The sequence below is a fragment of the Cetorhinus maximus genome, chromosome 5, assembly GCF_964194155.1.
Source record: "Cetorhinus maximus chromosome 5, sCetMax3.hap1.1, whole genome shotgun sequence".
NCBI lineage: Eukaryota > Metazoa > Chordata > Chondrichthyes > Lamniformes > Cetorhinidae > Cetorhinus > Cetorhinus maximus.
In genome coordinates, this window is record NC_135883.1 from 118,276,282 (window position 1) to 118,296,379 (window position 20,098).

The following is a 20,098-nucleotide window of genomic DNA, read 5'->3' on the forward strand; positions in this document are numbered from 1 at the left end:
AATCACAATACTCAAATTTGCCTGGTAACTTTCCACAGATGTCATCTGTCATTTCTTTGATCTATCACTGCAAGCAATGATACAAAGATATATCTATGTTAGTCCTGCTTCAAGTTTGCCAAACTTTGAAATGACGTTCTGCCTGCAATTCACTAGATACTGGGATGGAGGTCACATGAAATCAACTGCATGGTTACTGGGTCTATTAGAAAGGAAGGGAATCAAACTGCTGAGGTGCATCCTACTTGCATGTCTGTCTACATACTAAAATGGTGGCTACACTTTGGAAATGCTGCATTGGCTGTAAAGTGCTTTATGATGCCCTGAGGTTGTGAAAGGTGCTATATAAGCTCACACTCTTTTCTTTAAATCCTTCTCAATGATGGCTTAGACAACCCTTTCCCAATTACTTAATGGGCTCCTAGCCAGTTCACCAATTATCCACTCCACTGGGAAGAACGATCCTATCCTATCTTTGGCTCCTTGAGTTTGTGACTATTGAATATTATGTAACTGGTCGATTAAGGCAATGTTCATCATGCAAAATTATGCATAAGATCTGATATTTCCTGTTGTTTATTTCTTAATCTACCAGAAATATAAATTAAAAAGTAAACATTGTTAAGCAAAAAAAAGCGTTCTAATTGGACTTAGAAAATGGATAAACTGTAGTATAAGAGGAGGAAAATGGCACAGGACAACCCCAAAATTCCCATATAAGGGAGTTTGCAAGAGCAAGGATTAATGTGCGACTGATGAACAGTACCGTCCACATTGTGATGTAGAGGGTCACATGATAGTAGACTGGTGGAAAGAGTTTGAGAGAAGTCGGCATGAAGATCCATCTTGGCTTCCTCCGGATGTCCCCAGCATCACAGATGTCAGTCTTCAGCCAATTCGATTCACTCCACGTGAAGGCACTGAACACTGCAAACTTGCCGCACCATTAGCAAGCTGTTCCAGTATAACTACAACACTGGCATCTACCGGCTATGTGGAAAGTTGCCCAAGTATGTCCTGTACACAAAAAGCAGGGCAAATCCAACCCGACCAATTTCCGCCCATCAGTCTACTCTCCATCATCAGTAAAGTGACGGAAGGGGTCACCAACAGTGCTATCAAGCGGCACTTGCTTAACAATAACCTGCTCAATGATGCTCAGTGTGCGTTTTGCCGGGGCCACTCAGCTCTGACCTCATTACAGCCTTGGTTCAAACATGGACAAAAGAACTGAACTCCTGAGGCGAGGTGAGAGTGACTGCCCTCAAGGCAGCATATGACCAAGTGTGGCATCAAGGAGCCCTAGCAAAACTGGAATCAATGGGAATCAGGGGAAAAACTCTCTGCTGTTTGGAGTCAAACCTAGTACAAAGGAAGATGGTTGTGATTGTTGGAGCTCAATCATTTCAGTTCCAGGACATCACTGCAGGAGTTCCTCAGGGGAGTGTCCTAGGCCCAGCTATCTTCAGCTGCATCATCAATGACCTTCCTTCCATCATAAAGTTAGAAGTGGGGATGTTTGCTGATGATTGCACAAATGTTCAGCACCAGTTGTGACTGCTCAGATACTGAAACTGTCCATGTCCAAATGCAGCAAGACCTGGACAATATCCATACTTGAGCTGCCATGTGGCAAGTAACATTTGTGCCACACAAGTGCTAGGCAATGAATATCTCCAGAGAATTTAACCATCGCCCCTTGACATGCAATGGCATTACCAGCGCTGAATCTCTGACTATCAACATCCTGAGGTTACCATTGACCAGAAACTGAACTGGACTAGCCATATAAATACTGTGGTTACAAGAGTTGGTCAAAGGTTAGGAATCTTGCAGCGAGTATCTCACCTCCTGACTCCCCAAAGCCTGTCCACCATCTACAAGGCACAAGCCAGGAGAGTGATGGAATAGTCTCCAGTTGCCTGGCTGAGTGCAGCTCCAACCACAGTCAAAAGCTTGAGCTATCCAGGACAAAGCAGCCCATTTGATTTGACCCCATCCACAAACAAACAAACATTCACTGTCACTACCACTGACACACAGTAGCAGCAGTGTGCACCATCTACAAGATGCACTGTAGAAATTCACCAAGGCTCCTTAGATAGCACCTTCCAAACCCACAACCACCAACATCTAGAAGCACAAGGGCAGCAGATAGATGGGAACACCACCACCTGGAAGTTCCCCTCCAAATCACTTACCATCCTGACTTGGAAATATATCGTCGTTCCTTCACTGTTGCTGGGTCAAAATCTTGGAACTCCCTCCCTAACAGCACTGTGGATGTACCTACACCACATGCACTGCAGCAGTTCAGGAAGGCAGCTCACTGCCACCTTCTCAAGGGCAACCAGGAATGGGCAATAAATGCTGGCCTAGCCAGTGACACCCACATCCCATGAATGAATTTTTAAAAAATTAAAAAAGAAATGAACATGGTGTGGCATTGGAAGCCACACTACAGATCGATTTAAGTTCGTGTATGAGGGAAGTTCAAACATGAGGGAGATAGTTATACCTTCAACTCCCAGGAAGATCCTGGCGGACATATTGGAAAAGCAAAGCCTAAATCCACTCCATGAATGAATGGAGTGAACATTGCCTTCAGAAGAAACGGGACAAACCCAGGGTGCCTGAGCAAAGGAAACAATCTGTCGATAAAGAGAAATTCAACTCGAAGGAGCGCAAAAAATGAATCAGATGGAGACAACCAAGTGCCAGAAACACAGAATACTATGATTTCAACTCCAAACCAACAAGGTCTGCCCAAAGCAACTGAACATAACAATCCTCCAAATGTGACGAGAACGAGATCTGGAAGAATAGTCAAGCCTCTAGACTGCCTGAATTTATTAAGTCAGAGAATTGGCGCTTTCGGGGGTGGGGTTGGTGAGCGCTATGGGGAGTGGGGGAAGGTGTAGCAAAGAAACAGTGTATTGCAAATATGTTGGGTAGAGGCTTGGGGGGAGATGTGGTATAAAGGTGTTCGGCATATCAAGGGTTAATATTGGACTGCCGAACAGTACCACCACATTGTGATGTAGAGTCACATGATAGTAGATTGTCTGTAGAGAGGTTGGCATGAAGATAGCACCTAGATAGGGCTATACCTTGGAGATAAGTACTTGGAGATAAGTTCTGCCGAAGGGCCGTGAGGGCTCGAGGCGTTGGCTGGTTTCTTCTCCGCCGATGCTGCCGGGCCTGCTGGGTTTTTCCAGGTGGTTCTGTTTTTGTTTTGGATTTCCAGCATCCGCAGTAGCTTTTAGCTTTTTGTTTTTATTAGATAAGTATTTAGTTGTGTGTTAACAATGCACTTTTCATGTTCAACCACACTAGCCTCGAGGGTTGATTAGGGTAGTGCAGTTGATGTTGTTCAACAGGCATGTAACAAAGTACCACATAATACATTTGTTAATAAAATTAAAGGCCATGAGATTAATGGTATAGTGGCAGCATAGACACAACATTGGCTAAGGGATAGAAAGCAGAGAGTTATGATGAACAGTTGTTTTAAAAAGAAGGGAAGCATGCAGTGGTGTTCTTCAAGGGTCGATATTAAGACCATTGCTCTATTTTAAATATATTAATAATCTAGACTTGGGTGTACATAGCATAACTTCAAACTTTTCAGGTGATATGAAACTTGGAAATGTAAAAAACAATGATGATTGTAGTCAACTTTAGGAGGACAATAAATTTAATGTAGAGAAGTATGAAGTGAAGCATTTTGGTAGGGTGAATTAGGAGAAACATTATAAAACACCTGCTACAATATTAAATGAGATGCAGGAACAGAGAGACCTTGGAGTGTACAGTAGAGCAATAGAGTACAGAAACACAAAGAAGTATGAGTTGTGAACTGGAATAGGCTATTGAAGAGCTGGATGGTGGAAGCAGATTCAATAGTAACTTTCAAAAGGGAATTAATTGGATGAATACTTGAAAGGAAAAAAAAAACTGCAGGCTATGGGGAAAGAACAAGGGAGTGGGACTAATTGAACAAAGATCCAGCACAATCATGATGGGCAGAGTGGCCTCTTTTACTGCTGTGATTCTAATCACGGATGACTGGATAACTGTAAGAGGCACATCAGGGACACCCACTCCTGCACCTAAAAGTATGTATCTCAATCAAATTTGGTGCGCAGAAGTTATCTGCGGGGGAGGGGGGGGACCAGTTTCGAATCCTCATCTTATGATAGAAAAATAAAATCAAGAATTCATTGTAATTATTATTAAAAATGCCATTGCAAACTCTGGAATGCAACAACTTAGTTATTAGCAATTTCAATTTTATGGTACGCTGCACACCTCCCTAAGCCTCACATTGACCAGCATGTCCTATTTATCGTGAATGCCACGTCTGAATTGTTACTTATTCAGCAACATCACGCGCCCCCTGGCAGCTGTCACTCACAGCCCAGGGGCGGGGCGGGCGTGGAGAGTACGCATCTGCAAACGTCTGCCCCCCGTGGTCCGGAACATTCCACAACTCGAGTGCCAGACAACGATCGGGGAGGGGTTGGCCGGGGTGCAGTGTGCGAGTGGAGGCGGGGTGCCGGAGTCAATGCGCCTGCGCGAGGTGGGGCTGAAGCGTGGAGGCAGGGGAGACGGGGCGGAGTAGATGTGCGCGCGTGAAGGGAGGCAGGCAGGTCGTCGATGCGCGTGCGCGAGGGGAGATGGTGGGTGTCAGTGCACGACGGGAGAGCGCATGGGGGTAGGGAGGGTGCCAATGCGCGTGAGCAAGGGTTGGACGCGAGGGGGGCAGTGCGCGTGCGTGAGGATTGGGCTGCGGGGGTCAGTGCGGCTTGGAAGGCGGCTGTCCGCGCGCGTGCATTGGACGGGAAGGTAGAGTCAGTGCGCGTGCGCGAGGGATGGCAGCACATTGGGGGGGGGGGGAGCTGTGCGCGTGCGTACTGCGTTGTCCGGCGACATGGCGGCGGTGGCGGCCTAAAATCCCCGTTACCTCGAGTAAACTGCAGACACGCAGCGCGGGTGAGCTGTGAGCAGCATGGCCAGGCACAGAAATGTCCGCGGACTGAAGTATGACGAAGGTACTGAGCACCAGCAGTATCGTTGGCCGCTTTACTATCAGATTCCAGTGTGTGGTTGTCCGCTCGGGCCTTAAATCCCGCTTTACTCTCGGAGCAGGAGGGCAGCCCAGCTCAGTTCTGGGCCTTCCTTTCACCTCTGATTTAACCGGAGAATTTAAACTGGCCATGGTGCAGATGGGCGGAACAATAATCATTATTAGTGCTTGCTAAATGATCATCCGACCCGACGTTGATTTTGTGTAAACCCAATGAAGCAGTTGCTGCACACAGCATCACAGAATTGTTACCGCGTAGGAGACCATTTGGCCCATCGTGTCTGCACCGGCTTTCTGAGCATTTTAACTTAGTGCCAATCTCCTGCCCGTAACCCTGCACATTGTTTCTGTTTAAATAATCATCCAATACCCTCTTGAATGCCTCAATTGAACTGCCTCCACCACACTTCCAGGTAGTGAATTCCAAACCCTAACTACTAGCTCTGTGAAAAAGTTTTTTCTCACCTTGCATTTGCTACTTTTGCAAAATACTTGATAACTGTGCCCTCTGGTTCTTGATCTGTTCACGAGTGGGAACAGTTTCTCCCTATCTGCTCTGTCCAGACACCTCATGATTTTGAAAACTTCTATCAAGTCTCCTCTTAGTGTTCTTCTCTCCAAGGAGAACAGTCCCAACTTCTCCAATCTTTCCTCATAACTGAAATGTCTCGTCACTGGAACCATTCTCGTAAACCTCTTCTGCACTCTCTCCAATGTGTTCACATCCTTCCTATAGTGTGGTGCCCAGAACTGTACATAAAACTCCAGCTGAGGTCTAACCAGTATCTTATCTAAGTTCATCAAAACCTCCCTACTCTTGTACTCTATGCCCTTATTAATGAAGCCTAGGATACTGTATGCTTTATAAACAGCTCTCTCTACTTGTCCTACCACCTTTAATGGCTTATGTACATATACACCCAGGTTTCTCTCTGCTCCTGCACACTATTTAGAATAGTATCCTTTATTTTATACTGTCTCTCCATGCTCTTTGTATCAAAGTGTATCACCTCACACTTCTCTGCATTGAACACCATCTGCCACCTATCTGCCCACTCCTCCAGTGTGTCAATGTCCTTTTGAAGTTCTGCACTGTCCTCACAGTTTACAATTCTGCCAAGTTTTGTGTTGTCTGCAAACTTTGAAATTGTCCCCCGAACACCAAGTTCTAGATGATTTATATATATATCAGGAGCAGCAAGGATCCCAATACCGACCCCTGGGGAACTCCATTACTTCTTCCAGCCTGAAAAATACCCATTACTCTCTGTTTCCTATCCCTCAGCCAATTTTGTATCCATGTTGCTACTGTCCCTTTTATTCCATGACCTGTAACTTTCTACACAAGCCTGTTGTGTGGCATTGTATCGAACGCCTTTTGGAAGTCCATATACACCACATCAATGGCCTTGCCCTCATCAACCATCTCTGTTACCTCTTCAAAAAACTCCAGCAAGGTATTTAGACACAAATTTCCTTCAACAAATCCATGCTGACTCTTCCAAATCAATCCACATTTTTCCATGTGACTATTAATTCTATTCTGAATAATTATTTCTAGAAGTTTCCCCACCACTGAAGTTAAACTGACTGGTCTGTAAATACAGGGCAGATCTTTACAACCTTCTTTGAATAAGTCCTCTGGTACCTTTCCCAAATCCAGGGAACATTGAACATTTCCCAGATGATGCTAGGGGCACACTTAAAAAAAAAAGCTGACATATTATGGTAGTAACTAAAGTTTTTTTTTACGAGAAGGTGGCAGGACATTGAATTACTAGTTACAATAATAACATTGATTAAACATGAAGCCAGGGTAAATTATTTTACAGGTCATCACAGTACAGCTTTACTTCATTACTTATGATGCTTATTTCAGCTATATTGAAAGTAACATATACCATTGCACATTTAGGTTGAACAAGGTGGTGTCAAGAACCGTATAACAGTGGGTGGCACTTTTCAATTTTTCATATTTTTCTTTTGGCTCTTACAGAAATATTTTTATTGTACAAATGTGCAGTGAAGTTTTTCAACAATCCTACGTGTATGCCTGACACATATCTAGAAATTTACAACCTTCCTCCCATTTGTGGCACAACTTTCTGTATGCAATAATCTATGTAGACTACTATATATGTGCCTCTTTTTAAATGAAGCTTAATTTAGTTGTGGCTGTTATAGAGATAACAAGCCATGTTATATTTTTTGATTCAGTAATCTTTGAGGCCAGAAAAGCTTGATCTTATCACCAGGCTTATTTCATGTATTAGTGTTATCAGAAATAACTTACTTGAGCTAATAAGATTCCTGATCTTATCACCAGGCTTATTTCATGTATTAGTGTTATAGGAAATAACTTAGTTGAGCTAATAAGATTTATGTTGTGTGATGCTCTTAGATCATCATGATTGTTAGCATTAGTGCTATTACCACTGCAACCATACGAACATACAAATTAGGATCAGGAGTAGGCCACTCAGCCCTTCGAGCCTGCTCCACCATTCCATAAGATCATGGCTGATCTGAATGTGATCTCAACCCCACATTCCTGCCTACCCCTGATAACCACTTGATGGCTAAATGATCAAAAGTGCTCCTTCCATTGCTATTACACTGTGTAGAATGATCTCTTCAGATACAAAATTGGAAGGGCAAAATCTATAATTGTACTGCTGGGCCATTTTCATAGGTGAATTAGATGTGTGAAAATTATACACATTAACTATTATGCCCTTTTGTAAGTCTCCCCAGGCCCGGGTAAGGGTCCCATGCTCAGGGTTACACATCATGGCCAACGGTGGAACCAGCAAATTTTCATTGGTAATGGTGGAAGAGCTAGTACCTCGAGGGACAACAACTGCTTACAGATGGAAAATACTTCAGGATGAGGACTTGTGTTTCCTTTAAGCACATATGAGGATGGCAACTCCAATTACCCCAAACCAGGGGTAATTGGAGTTGAAAATGGGTAGCTCTTATGAACAACTAAAGGGGAAAGTGGTGTGGTGAAATTAGTAGAGGGCCTGCAGCTCACCACTATGTGTATAGTGTTTTTCTGAAACCTATGCTTAGTACCGTTGGTGTGGTAGGAAATGGGCTCATATCTGATTTCGCACACAAAAGGTTTTTGATCTGGACCAAAACTTTATCAAGAAGTTGCTGAGTGGAGTTAAATACTATCCCTTGTGGAGGGAAAGAAATTGGCAGACTTGGACCGTTATTGAATAGTTGCACCATAGCATTGAAAGAGGTCTTGAAACAAGTTGTCAGCTGGTTCTTCATTTTACTTTTAAAACTGTGACAAGTTGCTTAAGTGGATATACGCCCTCTCTTTGGTCTTGCAAAGCCATGCAGTATTCCTTTAATGTCATGGACAGAATTTGTGTTTCATTTCACTGCCCATTGTCAGTATGTTTGTGTAAGAAGGGTGTGTTTTCTTATCCTCAGAGTAAGAATCCCAATTAAACAATTTCCAGCAGCAAGCGTTTTGAGAGTTTAAAAATAATGGTGAATTATTTATCACACAGTTGTCCTGGAAATTAAAACATGACATTACACACAAGCTCTCACGCGCACAAAGATTAGATACAGTTGAAGGTAAAACAATATGGTTGTAACTTCTAATTATCCCCGTTTCTTTTGTGGCAGGTCTGTAGTTTCTTAGATGCAGGTGATCCTTTAAAGTTGAAGTGAAAGTATGGTTGTTGCAGGACACCACTAGTCACACCCTGTCAATTAGAGTACCTGCTCATGATTCCTGCTGTGTTTCCTGCAGTTCAGCCAGTTTACTAACCAAGTCAATAATTTTGCCTTCAAATCACATGAGTTTCAACTTCAGCATATGTGTAAAAGGACAAGCCTAAAGGCACTGTATCTGAATACAAGAAGCATTCGTGATAAGGCAGACGAATTAACAGTGCAAAGAGATGTAAACGGGTACGATACTGCGATTACGGAGACATGGCTGCAGAGTGACGAAGGCTGAGTATTCAAGTGTATTCGATATTTTGGAAGGACAGTCAAAAAGGAGGTGGAGTGGCGTTATTAGTTAAGGATGAAATCAGTGTAATAGTGAAAGAAGATATTGGCTCAGAAAATCTAGATGTAAAATCAGTCTGGGTGGAGTTAAGGAGCAATAAGGGGCGAAAATATTAGTGGGCGTTGTCTATAAGCCTCCAAATAGTAGCAATAAGGTAGGGGACTGTATTAAATTGGAAACTAGAGATGCGTGTAACAAGGGTGCTACAGTAATCACGGATGACTTTAATCTACATATAGACTGGGCAAACCAAATTAGCAATAATACTGTGGCATTTGAATTCCTGGAGTGTGCACAAGATGGTTTTTTAGACCAGTGCGTTGAAGAACCAACTAGGGAGCAGGCTAATGTAGTTTTGTGCCATGAGATGGGGTTAATTAATAATCTTGTTGTGCGGGGTCCTTTAGGGCACAGTAACCATAACATGATAGAATTCTTCCTTAGGTTGGTAAGTGAAGTAGTCCAATCCAAAACTGGGGTCCTAAATCTGAACAAAGGAAACTACGAAGGTATGAAGTGTGAGTTGGCTAAGATAGATTGGGGAACTTCATTAAAAGGCATGATGGTCGATAGGCCGTGGCTAATATTTAAGGAATGAATGTGTGCATTGCAGCAGTTATATATTCCTTTCTAGTGCAAAAACACAACAGGAAAAGTGGCCCAACCATGGCTAACAAAAGAAATTAAGGATAGTATTAGATCCAAAGAGGATTCATATAAAGTTGCTAGAAAAAGTAGCAAGCCTGAGGATTGGGAGCAGTTTAGAATTCAGCAAAGGAGGACCAAGAAATTGATTAAGAGGGGAAAAATAGAGTCTGCGAGTAAACTTGCAAGGAAAATAAAAGAGGACTGTAAAAGCTTCTATAAGTATGTAAAAGGAAAAGATTGGTGAAGACAAATATATGTCCCTTACAGTCCAAGACAGGAGAATTTATAATAGAGAACAAGGAAATGGTTGAGCAATTAAATGACTATTTTAGTTCTGTCTTCACGGAGGAAGACACAAACAACTTCCCAGAAATACTGGGGAATCGAGAATTTAGTGAGAAGGAGGAATTGAAGGAAATTAATATTACTAAAAAGAGCAGTGCTGGAGAAATTAATGGGACTGAAAGCTGATGAACCCTCAGGGCCTGATTATCTACATTGCAGGATACTAAAGGAGGTGGCCATTGAAATAGTTGGTTGTCATCTTCCAAAATTCTGTAAATTGTGGAACAGCCCCGGCAGATTGGAGGGTAGCGAATGTAACTCCACGATTTAAAAAAGGAGGGAGGGGGAAAAAAATGGGGAATTACAGACCAGTTAGCATAATGTCAGTGGAAGGGAAAATGTTGGAGTCTATATCATAAAGGATGTGATAACAGGACACTTAGAAAATATCAACGGGATTAGACAAAGTCAGCATGGATTTATGAAAGGGAAATCATGTTTGACAAACCTGGAATATTTTGATGACGTAACTGGCAGAAAAGATAAGGGAGAACCAGTGGATGTGGTGTATTTGGATTTTCAGAAAGCATTTGATAAAGTCCCACATAATAGGTTAGTGGGCAAAATTAAAGCACATGGGATTGAGGGTAACATATTGGCGTGGATTGAGAATTGGTTAGCAGATGGGAAACAGAGAGTAGGAATAAATGAATTTTTTTCTGAATGGCAGGCGGTGACTAGTGGGATACCGCAGGGATCAGTGCTTGGGCCCCAGCTATTCACAATATATATCAATGATTTGGATGAGGGAACCAAATATAATATTTCCAAGTTTGCTGATGGCACAGAACTTGGTGGGAATGTGAGTGGCAAGGAAGATGTTAAGAGGCTTCAAGGCGATTTAGACAAGTTGAGTGCAAATACATGGCAGATGCAGTATAATGTGAATAAGTGTGAAGTTATCCACTTTGGTAGGAAAAACAGCATGGCAGAGTATTATTTAAATGGTGATAGGTGGGGAAATGTTGATGTACAAAGGGACCTTGGTGTCCTTGTACACCAGTCACTGAAAGCAAGCATTCAGATACAGCAAGCAGTTAAGAAGGCAAATAGTATGCTGGCAAAAACAAAAAATACCTGGAAAAACTCAGCAGGCCTGGCAGCATCTGTGGAGAGGAGCATAGTTAACGTTTCGAGTCCGCATGACTCTTCAACAGAACTAAGGAAAAATAGAAAAGGGGTGTAATATAAGCTGGTTTAAGGGGGGTGGGTGGGACAAGAAGAGCTGGATAGAGGGCCAGTGATAGGTCGAGATAACCAAAAGATGTCACAGACAAAAGGACAAAGAGGTATTGAAGGTCGTGATATTATCTAAAGGAATGTACTAATTAAGGGTAGAAGGCAGGACGAGCAAGGTACAGATAGCCCTAGTTGGGGTGGGGTGGGGTGAAGGAATCGAAAAAGGCTAAAAGGTAGATATAAAACAATGGATGGAAATACATTTAAAAATAATGGAAATAGGTGGGAAAACAAAAACCTATATAAATTATTGGAGAAAACAAAAAGGAGGGGGAAAATCAGGAGGGAGTGGAGAGTTCATGATCTAAAATTGTTGAACTCAATATTCAGTCCGGAAGGCTGTAAAGTGCCTAGTCGGAAGATGAGGTGCTGTTCCTCCAGTTTGCGTTGAGCTTCACTGGAAGAATGCAGCAAGCCAAGGACGGACATGTGGGCATGAGAGCAGGGTGGAGTGTTGAAATGGCAAGCAACAGGGAGGTCTGGGTAATGCTTGCGGACAGACCGAAGGTGTTCTGCAAAGCGGTCACCCAGTCTGCGTTTGGTCTCTCCAGTGTAGAGGAAACCGCATTGGGAGCAACAAATGCAGTAGACTAAATTGAGGGAAGTGCAAGTGAAATGCCGCTTTACTTGAAAGGAGTGTTTGGGCCCTTGGACGGTGAGGAGAGGGGAAGTAAAAGAGCAGGTGTTGCACCTTCTGCGGTTGCATGGGAAGGTGCCATGGGAGGGGGTTGAGGTGTAGGGGGTGATGGAAGAGTGGATCAGGGTGTCCCGGAGGGAACGATCCCTGCGGAATGCCGCCGGGAGGGTGAAGGGAAGATGTGTTTGGTGGTGGCATCCTGCTGGAGTTGGCGGAAGTGGCGGAGGATGATCCTTTGAATGCAGAGGCTGGTGGGGTGATAAGTGAGGACAAGGGGGACCCTATCACGTTTCTGGGAGGGAGAAGAAGGTGTGAGGGCGGATGCGCGGGAGATGGGCTTTGCTTGTCCTGCTTTCTACCCTTAATTAGCACAACCCCCACTTCAGCACCTCTTTGTCCTTTTGTCTGTGACATCTTTTGGTTATCTCCACCTATCACTGGCCCTCTATCCAGCTCTACTTGTCCCACCCCCCCTTAAACCAGCTTATATTTCACCTCTCTTCTATTTTTACTTAGTTCTGTTGAAGGGTCATTTGGACTCGAAACGTTAACTGTGCTCCTCTCCGCAGATGCTGCCAGACCTGCTGAGTTTTTCCCAGGTATTTTTGTTTTTGTATTAGATGACCGTATTTTTTCATACAGAGTAGATGCAAAATTGTATAAACCAGTTCTCCCCTTTACAGCTACGCAATGCTACACTCGAAATAGTAGTTGGCCTCAAGCTTTCACCCCAGAAATGCATCTTTTACATACATAAGTTGGCACATGGAATCAAGCATGTGATATGGGCAGTGTTGTGAAATTGATGTGCAGGAGTTTAAGTCATGCCCACAGATAGCAGACTGTGCATGGCATGGCAAGTGACGAACAGAAATGGGTCCTCTAACAAAATGATTGAAGCAGGAAGCTACTTTCATGCTAAAAGTCATAACATTTGCTAAGTTGTCAAATAACTGTACTGCAGCGAGGGAATTCGGTTTAAGTGAAAAACTGGTGTGCAAATGGAGAAAGAAGGAATCGTCTTGAAGAACCTCAAGACAAAATGCACCATCAGAACAAGGACCTGGCCTGATCTTGAGAAGCATGTATCAGAGTGGGCCCTCAAAAATTGTTGGAATAGTTACATTGTCACCAGAAATACAATGTGTGTATACACACTTAAGTGTGCCAAATCAAACCCCGAGTCCAGCAAAGATTTCAGACCAACAGCAAATTGTTGTGGCCGCTTTTTTTAATGAAACAATTTAGTCTTACGGCAGAACACCAAGATCACTCAGACTACCAAAAGATCTCAATGCCGAAATTACTGGTTTCCAGTGATTTATCTCAGACAGTGACAAAAACACGAGTATCCATTAAGCCATATTGACAACATGAATGAAACGCACATGAATTTCAGTATGCCCAGCAGCTGGACTGTGGGGTGGAAAGGCTTGAAAACTGTTCTAGTGAAAGCCACAGGACATGAGAAGACAAGGTGCACAGTGATAATAGCCTGCATGGCTGATGGAATGAAATTAAAGTCTATGATAATTTTCAGACGTAAAACCATACTGGACGTCAAGTTCCCTTTAGGAATTTTCATGCATGTCCATGAAGATGGCTGGATGGGTGAAGATGGAGTAAAGTTCTGGATCAGTGATGTGTGGAATAGCCATCCTGGTGATCTACGTAAAGAATGCAGCTTATTAGTGTGGAACGTGTTCAGATCCCATATACTTGATCAGATTATAGGTGCCTGTGAAGAAGTAACACCCACATTACAGTCATTCTTTGGGGAGACATTGGCATAGTGGTAATGTCACAGGACTTTTAATCCAGAGGTCCAGGCTAATGCTCTGGGGACATGGGTTCAAACCCCACAAGGTCAGCTGATGGAATTTAAATTCAGTTAATGATAAAAAATCTTCCATGAATCTATCATTGATTGTTGTAAAAACCTATCTGGTTTACTAAAGTTCTTTAGGGAAGGAAATCTGCCATCCTTACCTGGTCTGGCCTACATGTGACTCCAGATTCGATTCACAGCAATGTGGTTAACTCTTAACCGCCCTCTGAAATGGCCTAGCAAGCCTCTGAGTTCAGGGGCAATTAGGGATAGGCAACAAATGCTGGCCTTGCCAGTGATGCCCACATCCTATGAAAGAATATATTTTTTAAAAAGTGTCAATAGTTCAGCCTTTGGATGTGCGCCACAACAAGCTGTTCGAGGATCAGGTTCGTGTAGAAGGATGATTGATTGAGGAAAAAACCCTTCGCAAAGAGTGGAACTGTGTGTGCAGCCCCGCTTGATGTTTTGTGTGGTTTCCTTATCAAATCGTGGGATGCTGTTAGTCCACAAGCTGTCATCAAATTCAAAATATGCAGAATACCCAATTCAGTAGATGGAGGGGAAGATGATTTGTTGTGGAGGAATGATTATGAAAGCAAAAACACCACATCTGATTCAGAGTGGGATCCTTATGATGATGCCACGGTCAAAGTGACTCAGAATGAATTTGATGAACTCTTTATGTCGGATGCCGAAGACGATGCATTTGATGGCTTTAAAATGTTTTGATTGTGGTTAAAGGTTTCTTTGTGCAATTTATTCATTGACTAAACCATAGCACATTAATGTAATATGAATTACCAGTGTTATGCTCTTTCATATTTCAAAATGGTGGTTCACATTTTATACTCCGAGTAAGTTGACCCCCTTTTTGAAAGAATGTTTGGAGGCTTCAAAAGGTGTGTTATACACAACGATCTATGGTAGATACTATGGGATGTCTGGCATGCTGACCTCTTCCTCTACTGTAAACGTTGACAAGGGGAAAGGGGGTTAAACTCGAAAGTGAGAGAGCTCTGGTTGATGGATTTGAAGAGTAAGGTAAAGCGGAAAAAGTGGTGTATGACAGATGTCAGCTTGGTAATATGCGGGAGAAGCAGGCGGAATATAAAAAGTACAGAGGAGAAGTGAGAAAGGAATTGAGAGGCAAATAGACAGTGCAAGAATAGATTGACAGCTTACATGAAAGGGAATCCAAAGGTCGTCTTTGGGAACGTTAATAAAAAGGCTCTCAGAGAGGCACTGCAGCTGATTAGGAACTAAAATGGAGATTTACTGGTGGAGGTAGAAGGCATGGCTGAGGTACTTAATGAGTACTTTGCATTAATGTTTACCAAGGAAGAGGACCTTGGCAAAGCTCTAGTAAAGGAGGAGATTGTCGAGATAATTCTTGAGATAAAAATAGATGAAGAAGTGGTACTAGAAAGTCTGAGTACTTAAACTGAATTAGTCACCTGGTCCAGATGGGATGTATCATAGGTTGATGAGGAAGCGAGGCTAGAAGTTGCAGAGGAATTACGCAGGATCTTCCAATCATCTGTAGATACAGGGGTGGTGCCAGAGGCCTGAAGGATTGCAAATGTTACACCCTTGTTCAAAATTGGAGAGGGATAAGCCTAGCAATTACAGGCCAATTGGTTTAACATCAGCATGTTGAAACAATGGCCAGAATTTTACATTCGTCGGGCGGGCTTGGTGGGAGCGGGCGGGGGCGGTCGGGGAGCCGCCTGCGATCGGCTCCGCACCGCGATTTCTCACAGGCGGGCCAATTAAGGCCCTCCCTGCGTGGATTGCGAGCGGTAGCACTGAGCACTATCTGTGCATACGGAGGGAGAAGGGAGAGTTGGGTCTAGCGTGCAGTTTGTATATGCTCGCAAAAGAGTGCCTCAGGGAGATTGAAGCGCTTTTTAAAAAAAAGTAAAGACATTAAAAATTTAATGGAACATGTTCCTTCATGTGACTGTGTCACATGATTTGGGACATGTTTTTATTTTCAAAGTAAAGGTTTTATTTAATTAGTATTAGCTTTAGGAAACCTCATCCTGCTCATGGACGAAGTTTCCTAAAAAACCTAAAGGCCACTTGGCCTTTTCGCCTGCCCGCCAACCATAAGGTTGGACGGGCAGCATAAAATTCAATTTAATTACCTTGTTAATGGCCTTAATAGGCCTTTCAATTATCAGCGGGTGCGTCACTGACCCTGGTGTGCGCCCGCCAAATGAAATATTGCGTGAGTTCGCGATGATGTTGGGACACGTGTCGAATGTAAAATTCTGGCCAATAATCTGGGAGAAAAGTAATAGCTACTTACGCAAGCGTAGGCTAATAAAGGAGACCCAGGCATAGATTTGGTTAAGGGTAAATAAAGTTAAACTGATTTGATTTTTTTGATGCGGTAACAGAGGGTGGGTGAGTGCAATGCAGTTAATGTGCAATTGGACTTTCAAAAGACATTTGTTACAATTCTATGTAACAGGATTGTTTGCAAGACCAAAGCCCATGGCCTAAAAGGGGCAAAGCAGCATATTCAGAATTGGCTAAGGGATAAAAAAGACAGTTGTGGTGAATGGCTGTTTTTTTACACTGAAGGAGGTATTTGGTGTTGTCCCCAGGATTCACTACATGGACGAATACTATTACTGATATATCTTAAAGATTTGGACTTTATAAATTTATTCATGAGATGTGAATATCACTGGCAAGGTTAGCAATTATTGCCCGCCCCTAATTGCCCTTGATGAGGTGGCGGTGAGCTGGCTTCTTGAGCAGTTGCAGCCCAGCTGCAGGTGTAGGTAGACCCACAGTGCTGTTAGAGAGGGAGTTCCAGAATTTTGACCAATTGATAGTGAAGGAAAGGGGATATTTTTCCCTTTCAGGAAGTTGCGAGACTTGGAGGGAAACTTACAGATGATGGTGTTCCCATGCCTCCGTTGCCCTTGTTTTTCTAGGTGGCAGAGGTCACAGGTTTAGCAGGTGCTGTCGAAGGAGCTTGGTGAGTTACGGCAGTGCATTTTATAGATAGAGCAGTGCACTACGTGCCACAGGTGGAAGAAGTAATTTCTCATCAGCCTCCAGAAACAATCAAGTGGGCGACTTTGACCTCAATGACGTTTAGCTTGAAGTAGTTTTGGAGCTGTACTCTCATTTGGGGAATATTCCCTCACACTTCTGCCTTTTTAAAAATCTATTCATTCATGGGTTGTGGGTATCACTGGCTAGCTCAATAGCTTTTGCCCATGTCTAATTGCCGTTGAGAAGGTAGATGGCGGAGAGGCTTTGGGGAGTCAGGAGGTGAGTTATTCACTGCAGGATATTCAGCCTGTGACCTGCTCTTGTAGCTACAGTATTTATATGGTTTGGTCCACTTCAGTTTTTAGTGAATGGTAACCCCTGCAGGATGTTGGTAGTGGGGATTCAGCGATGGTACAGCAGCTGAATGTCAAGGGGAGATGGTTAGAATCTGTCTTGTTGAGATGGACATTGACTTGTATTTGTGTGGTGTGAATGTTACCTTTTAAAGGTATGAGCCTCAATTTTTTGATTACTAGACCTCACCCAGATAATGTTACCCTTCGCTTCTGGAAAGAACTCTTTTCAACATGTTTACTATTTAATTTACTATACCTTAACGCTCAGGTTGTTTTTGAATGCAGTTCATTAAGAAAGTAAGAAAGATTGTTATTTTATAACAGTGACTGAAGTGTAGTCACTTATGATTTACGAAATGCGGCAAGATCCCAGAAAGAACCAAGACATGAACAACCATCATCTGTTTTAGGTGTTGGGTGAGGAGTAAATGTTGGCCAGGCCACTGGGAAGAACTCCTCTGTGCACTTTCCATTAGTGGTTGAAAAGCTTACTGACTTTTCTTGTCAGTTGTAAAAGTGCTGTTCAGAATTTCCATCTGAACCTTGACCTCTTAACTTGAATGAATTTCTATAAAACGATTGCTTAGGACTATCTATTTAAATTGTAGAGAAATAAAAGTTCAGAAGGAAGGAGAGAACATTTGGCAAAAAGAATTCTCCAATGACATTGTTAATACAGGTTGCACTGTCAGTTCAACCTGTGCTGCTTTATTTTCTGAATTAAACCAGCTTGAATGATTTCACTTTATTTTGGTAATTAAATTGAGGAAGAATTTTGCCAAGGTTGTTGAGTTATTTATTTTATACAAAATAATTATTTCAGTTGTTTCAACCCAACCAATTTGTAGAGTGTATATGCCGAATAGCCAAGTTTACTAAATAGATTTGCAGACATGTTTTAATGTTGCTTCTCCCAACAGCAGTACCTTCTTTGAACCTTTTCTAGTTAAGTAGTCTTTTTGTTATGAAATCTATTCATTCTGTGTCTCTATGTGCTAAGTTAGCAGACTGTGGAAATTGTAATGTGTAAAGTACAGGGTGTTCCACCACTTGTTACATTTGTTCCTGGCTAGTAACAAGGGTGGAACCTTTGGTGTGTTGTGATAGATCACCGGATCAGTTCAAGGTTCAGTGAACAACAACTGAGGAGCCAGTTTTAGTCAGTCTGTCAGCCATGAAATGTCCCAGAGGCAAGGGACAAAGACAGGGACAGGAAGAGGTCCCAGTTAAGTTAAGCATGAAAAGGGCTGCAGTTAGTAGACTTTAAGTGAAGTGGGCTCTCCGAGAAGCTTGGAAAATCCACAAAGGCAACTGAAGGTTTCTGACTCTGTGCTGTTGGGGCAGAAGGACCCATTTGGAGCAGTGGTGTTCTGCTTGGCACAGCTGAAGATCTGAAATTGTGCTTGTAAGTTGATGCCTGGGTGTACTTGGGGACTCCAGGAAAATGGAATCGCAGAAGGCGAGATTGAAACCCTGCAAGGTGGGCTGAGGCTGTCCTGAGTTGGAGCAACTTTTGGAGAAAATTCCAAGGCAAGATCTTCGAAGGTGAAGATTGGAAACCCTTGCGAGAAAGATGAAGTTTCATTGAGATTGGTTGGCTCACAATGTGACAAATGTCTGGGTGGGTTATTGAGAAACCCATGGAATTGGGTTTGGGCGCATTTGGCATTTATTCTGTAATGTGGCGTGTTCGACCACAATTTGCCTGTTAATTCACATGTACCTCATACCCTAAATATTAGAGTCAAAGATAGATATTCCTATCTTTCTCAACTTATATATTAAAGTTTATTTTTGTTTGTTCAAAACCCGTGGAATGTTGTGGCTTTATTCACTTAGTAAGCGTCTTGAATATCAAACTTTGGCTACTTTAAAGTAAACATTATTGGTCGCTAACTGGATCTCCCCCACAACCTGGCCACTCCATGAGATGTGGTTGATTATGACAAGGCCACGTTTATTGTCCATTGCTAACTGTCCTCAGAAGGTGCTGATGGGCCACTGCCTTGAAGCTATGACTTTTCTGTTATCATTTATTTCGCATTTAGTTTTTTATATTAAAAATCTGCAAATGGAAATCTCCTGAGATGAGAAGTAGATTGTTCTATGTCAGAATTCAGGAAATCAATAGCTATTTTAACTTTTCCTAGTGGTCTCAATTTCATTTATATTTTTGATGCTGATCATTTTACCACAGTTTCTAAAAATCAGTCAATGCTCTTTATTTTTAGACTTTGAAGATGATGACGTCTATGGCCAGTCAGTAGAGGATGATTACTGCATTTCTCCAGCAACAGGTTTTGTTAATGTTCTAACATTTCTTTGCAATACTAGTACAAGCTAAATCTGATGCATAGTTTTCCATTAAAGGTCACAAAAGGAGAATTTTACATGTCACCAGCACTTTTTTTTCTTGTATGTACATTCTTATTTTTACAATCAGAGTGGTTCTGATGCACAGATGTATCCTCATAAATAATCGCTATGAATAGATTTTTCGGGAGCATTTTTAACATTTTTGGAAAATTTAACCAATTTCTGCAGCCCCATTGCCTCCAACAACATAATTATAGTAGCTATGAGCTTGTAAAATAAATGAACTGCAGGGAGAAAAATCAAAGAAGTGGGATAGGAATTTTGTTCCCTGTTGTCGACCAGTGTTTGTGGGAAGTGTTCCTTTACTTCCTCCACGTACCCCTGTTCAACACCTCCCGAAAAAGTCACGATCAGAAGTATGTATGAAATTGGTGGCTAGCTGTATTGCAGTATTATTGATCCAGTCATTTGGAGGTTCAGTATGCTGTCTATCCCGTTGCTCTTACTTCCCTCAATTTAAACATTTAGTGTGGTAGCCATCTAATGTTCCTTGTTCCAAGTTTTAGCAACCCTAATCATTTGA

At 42.5% G+C, this 20,098-nt stretch overlaps 1 protein-coding gene across 4 annotated transcripts in view; it reads left to right on the top strand.

The window, feature by feature from the left end:
* Positions 1-4,893: 4,893 nt before the first annotated feature.
* The window catches only part of hbs1l (HBS1-like translational GTPase), a 171,197-nt gene continuing 155,992 nt past the window's right edge, over positions 4,894-20,098 (top strand). For 2 of the 4 annotated variants that reach the window (XM_078542377.1, XM_078542379.1), the window contains exons 1-2: positions 4,894-5,054; positions 19,431-19,496. In XM_078542377.1, coding sequence (XP_078398503.1) covers positions 5,012-5,054; positions 19,431-19,496 — 109 coding nt within the window. In that variant the 5' untranslated portion in view covers positions 4,894-5,011. The remainder of the gene's footprint in view (positions 5,055-19,430; positions 19,497-20,098) is intronic. The other 2 variants (XM_078542378.1, XM_078542380.1) reach the window with 1 other exon arrangement.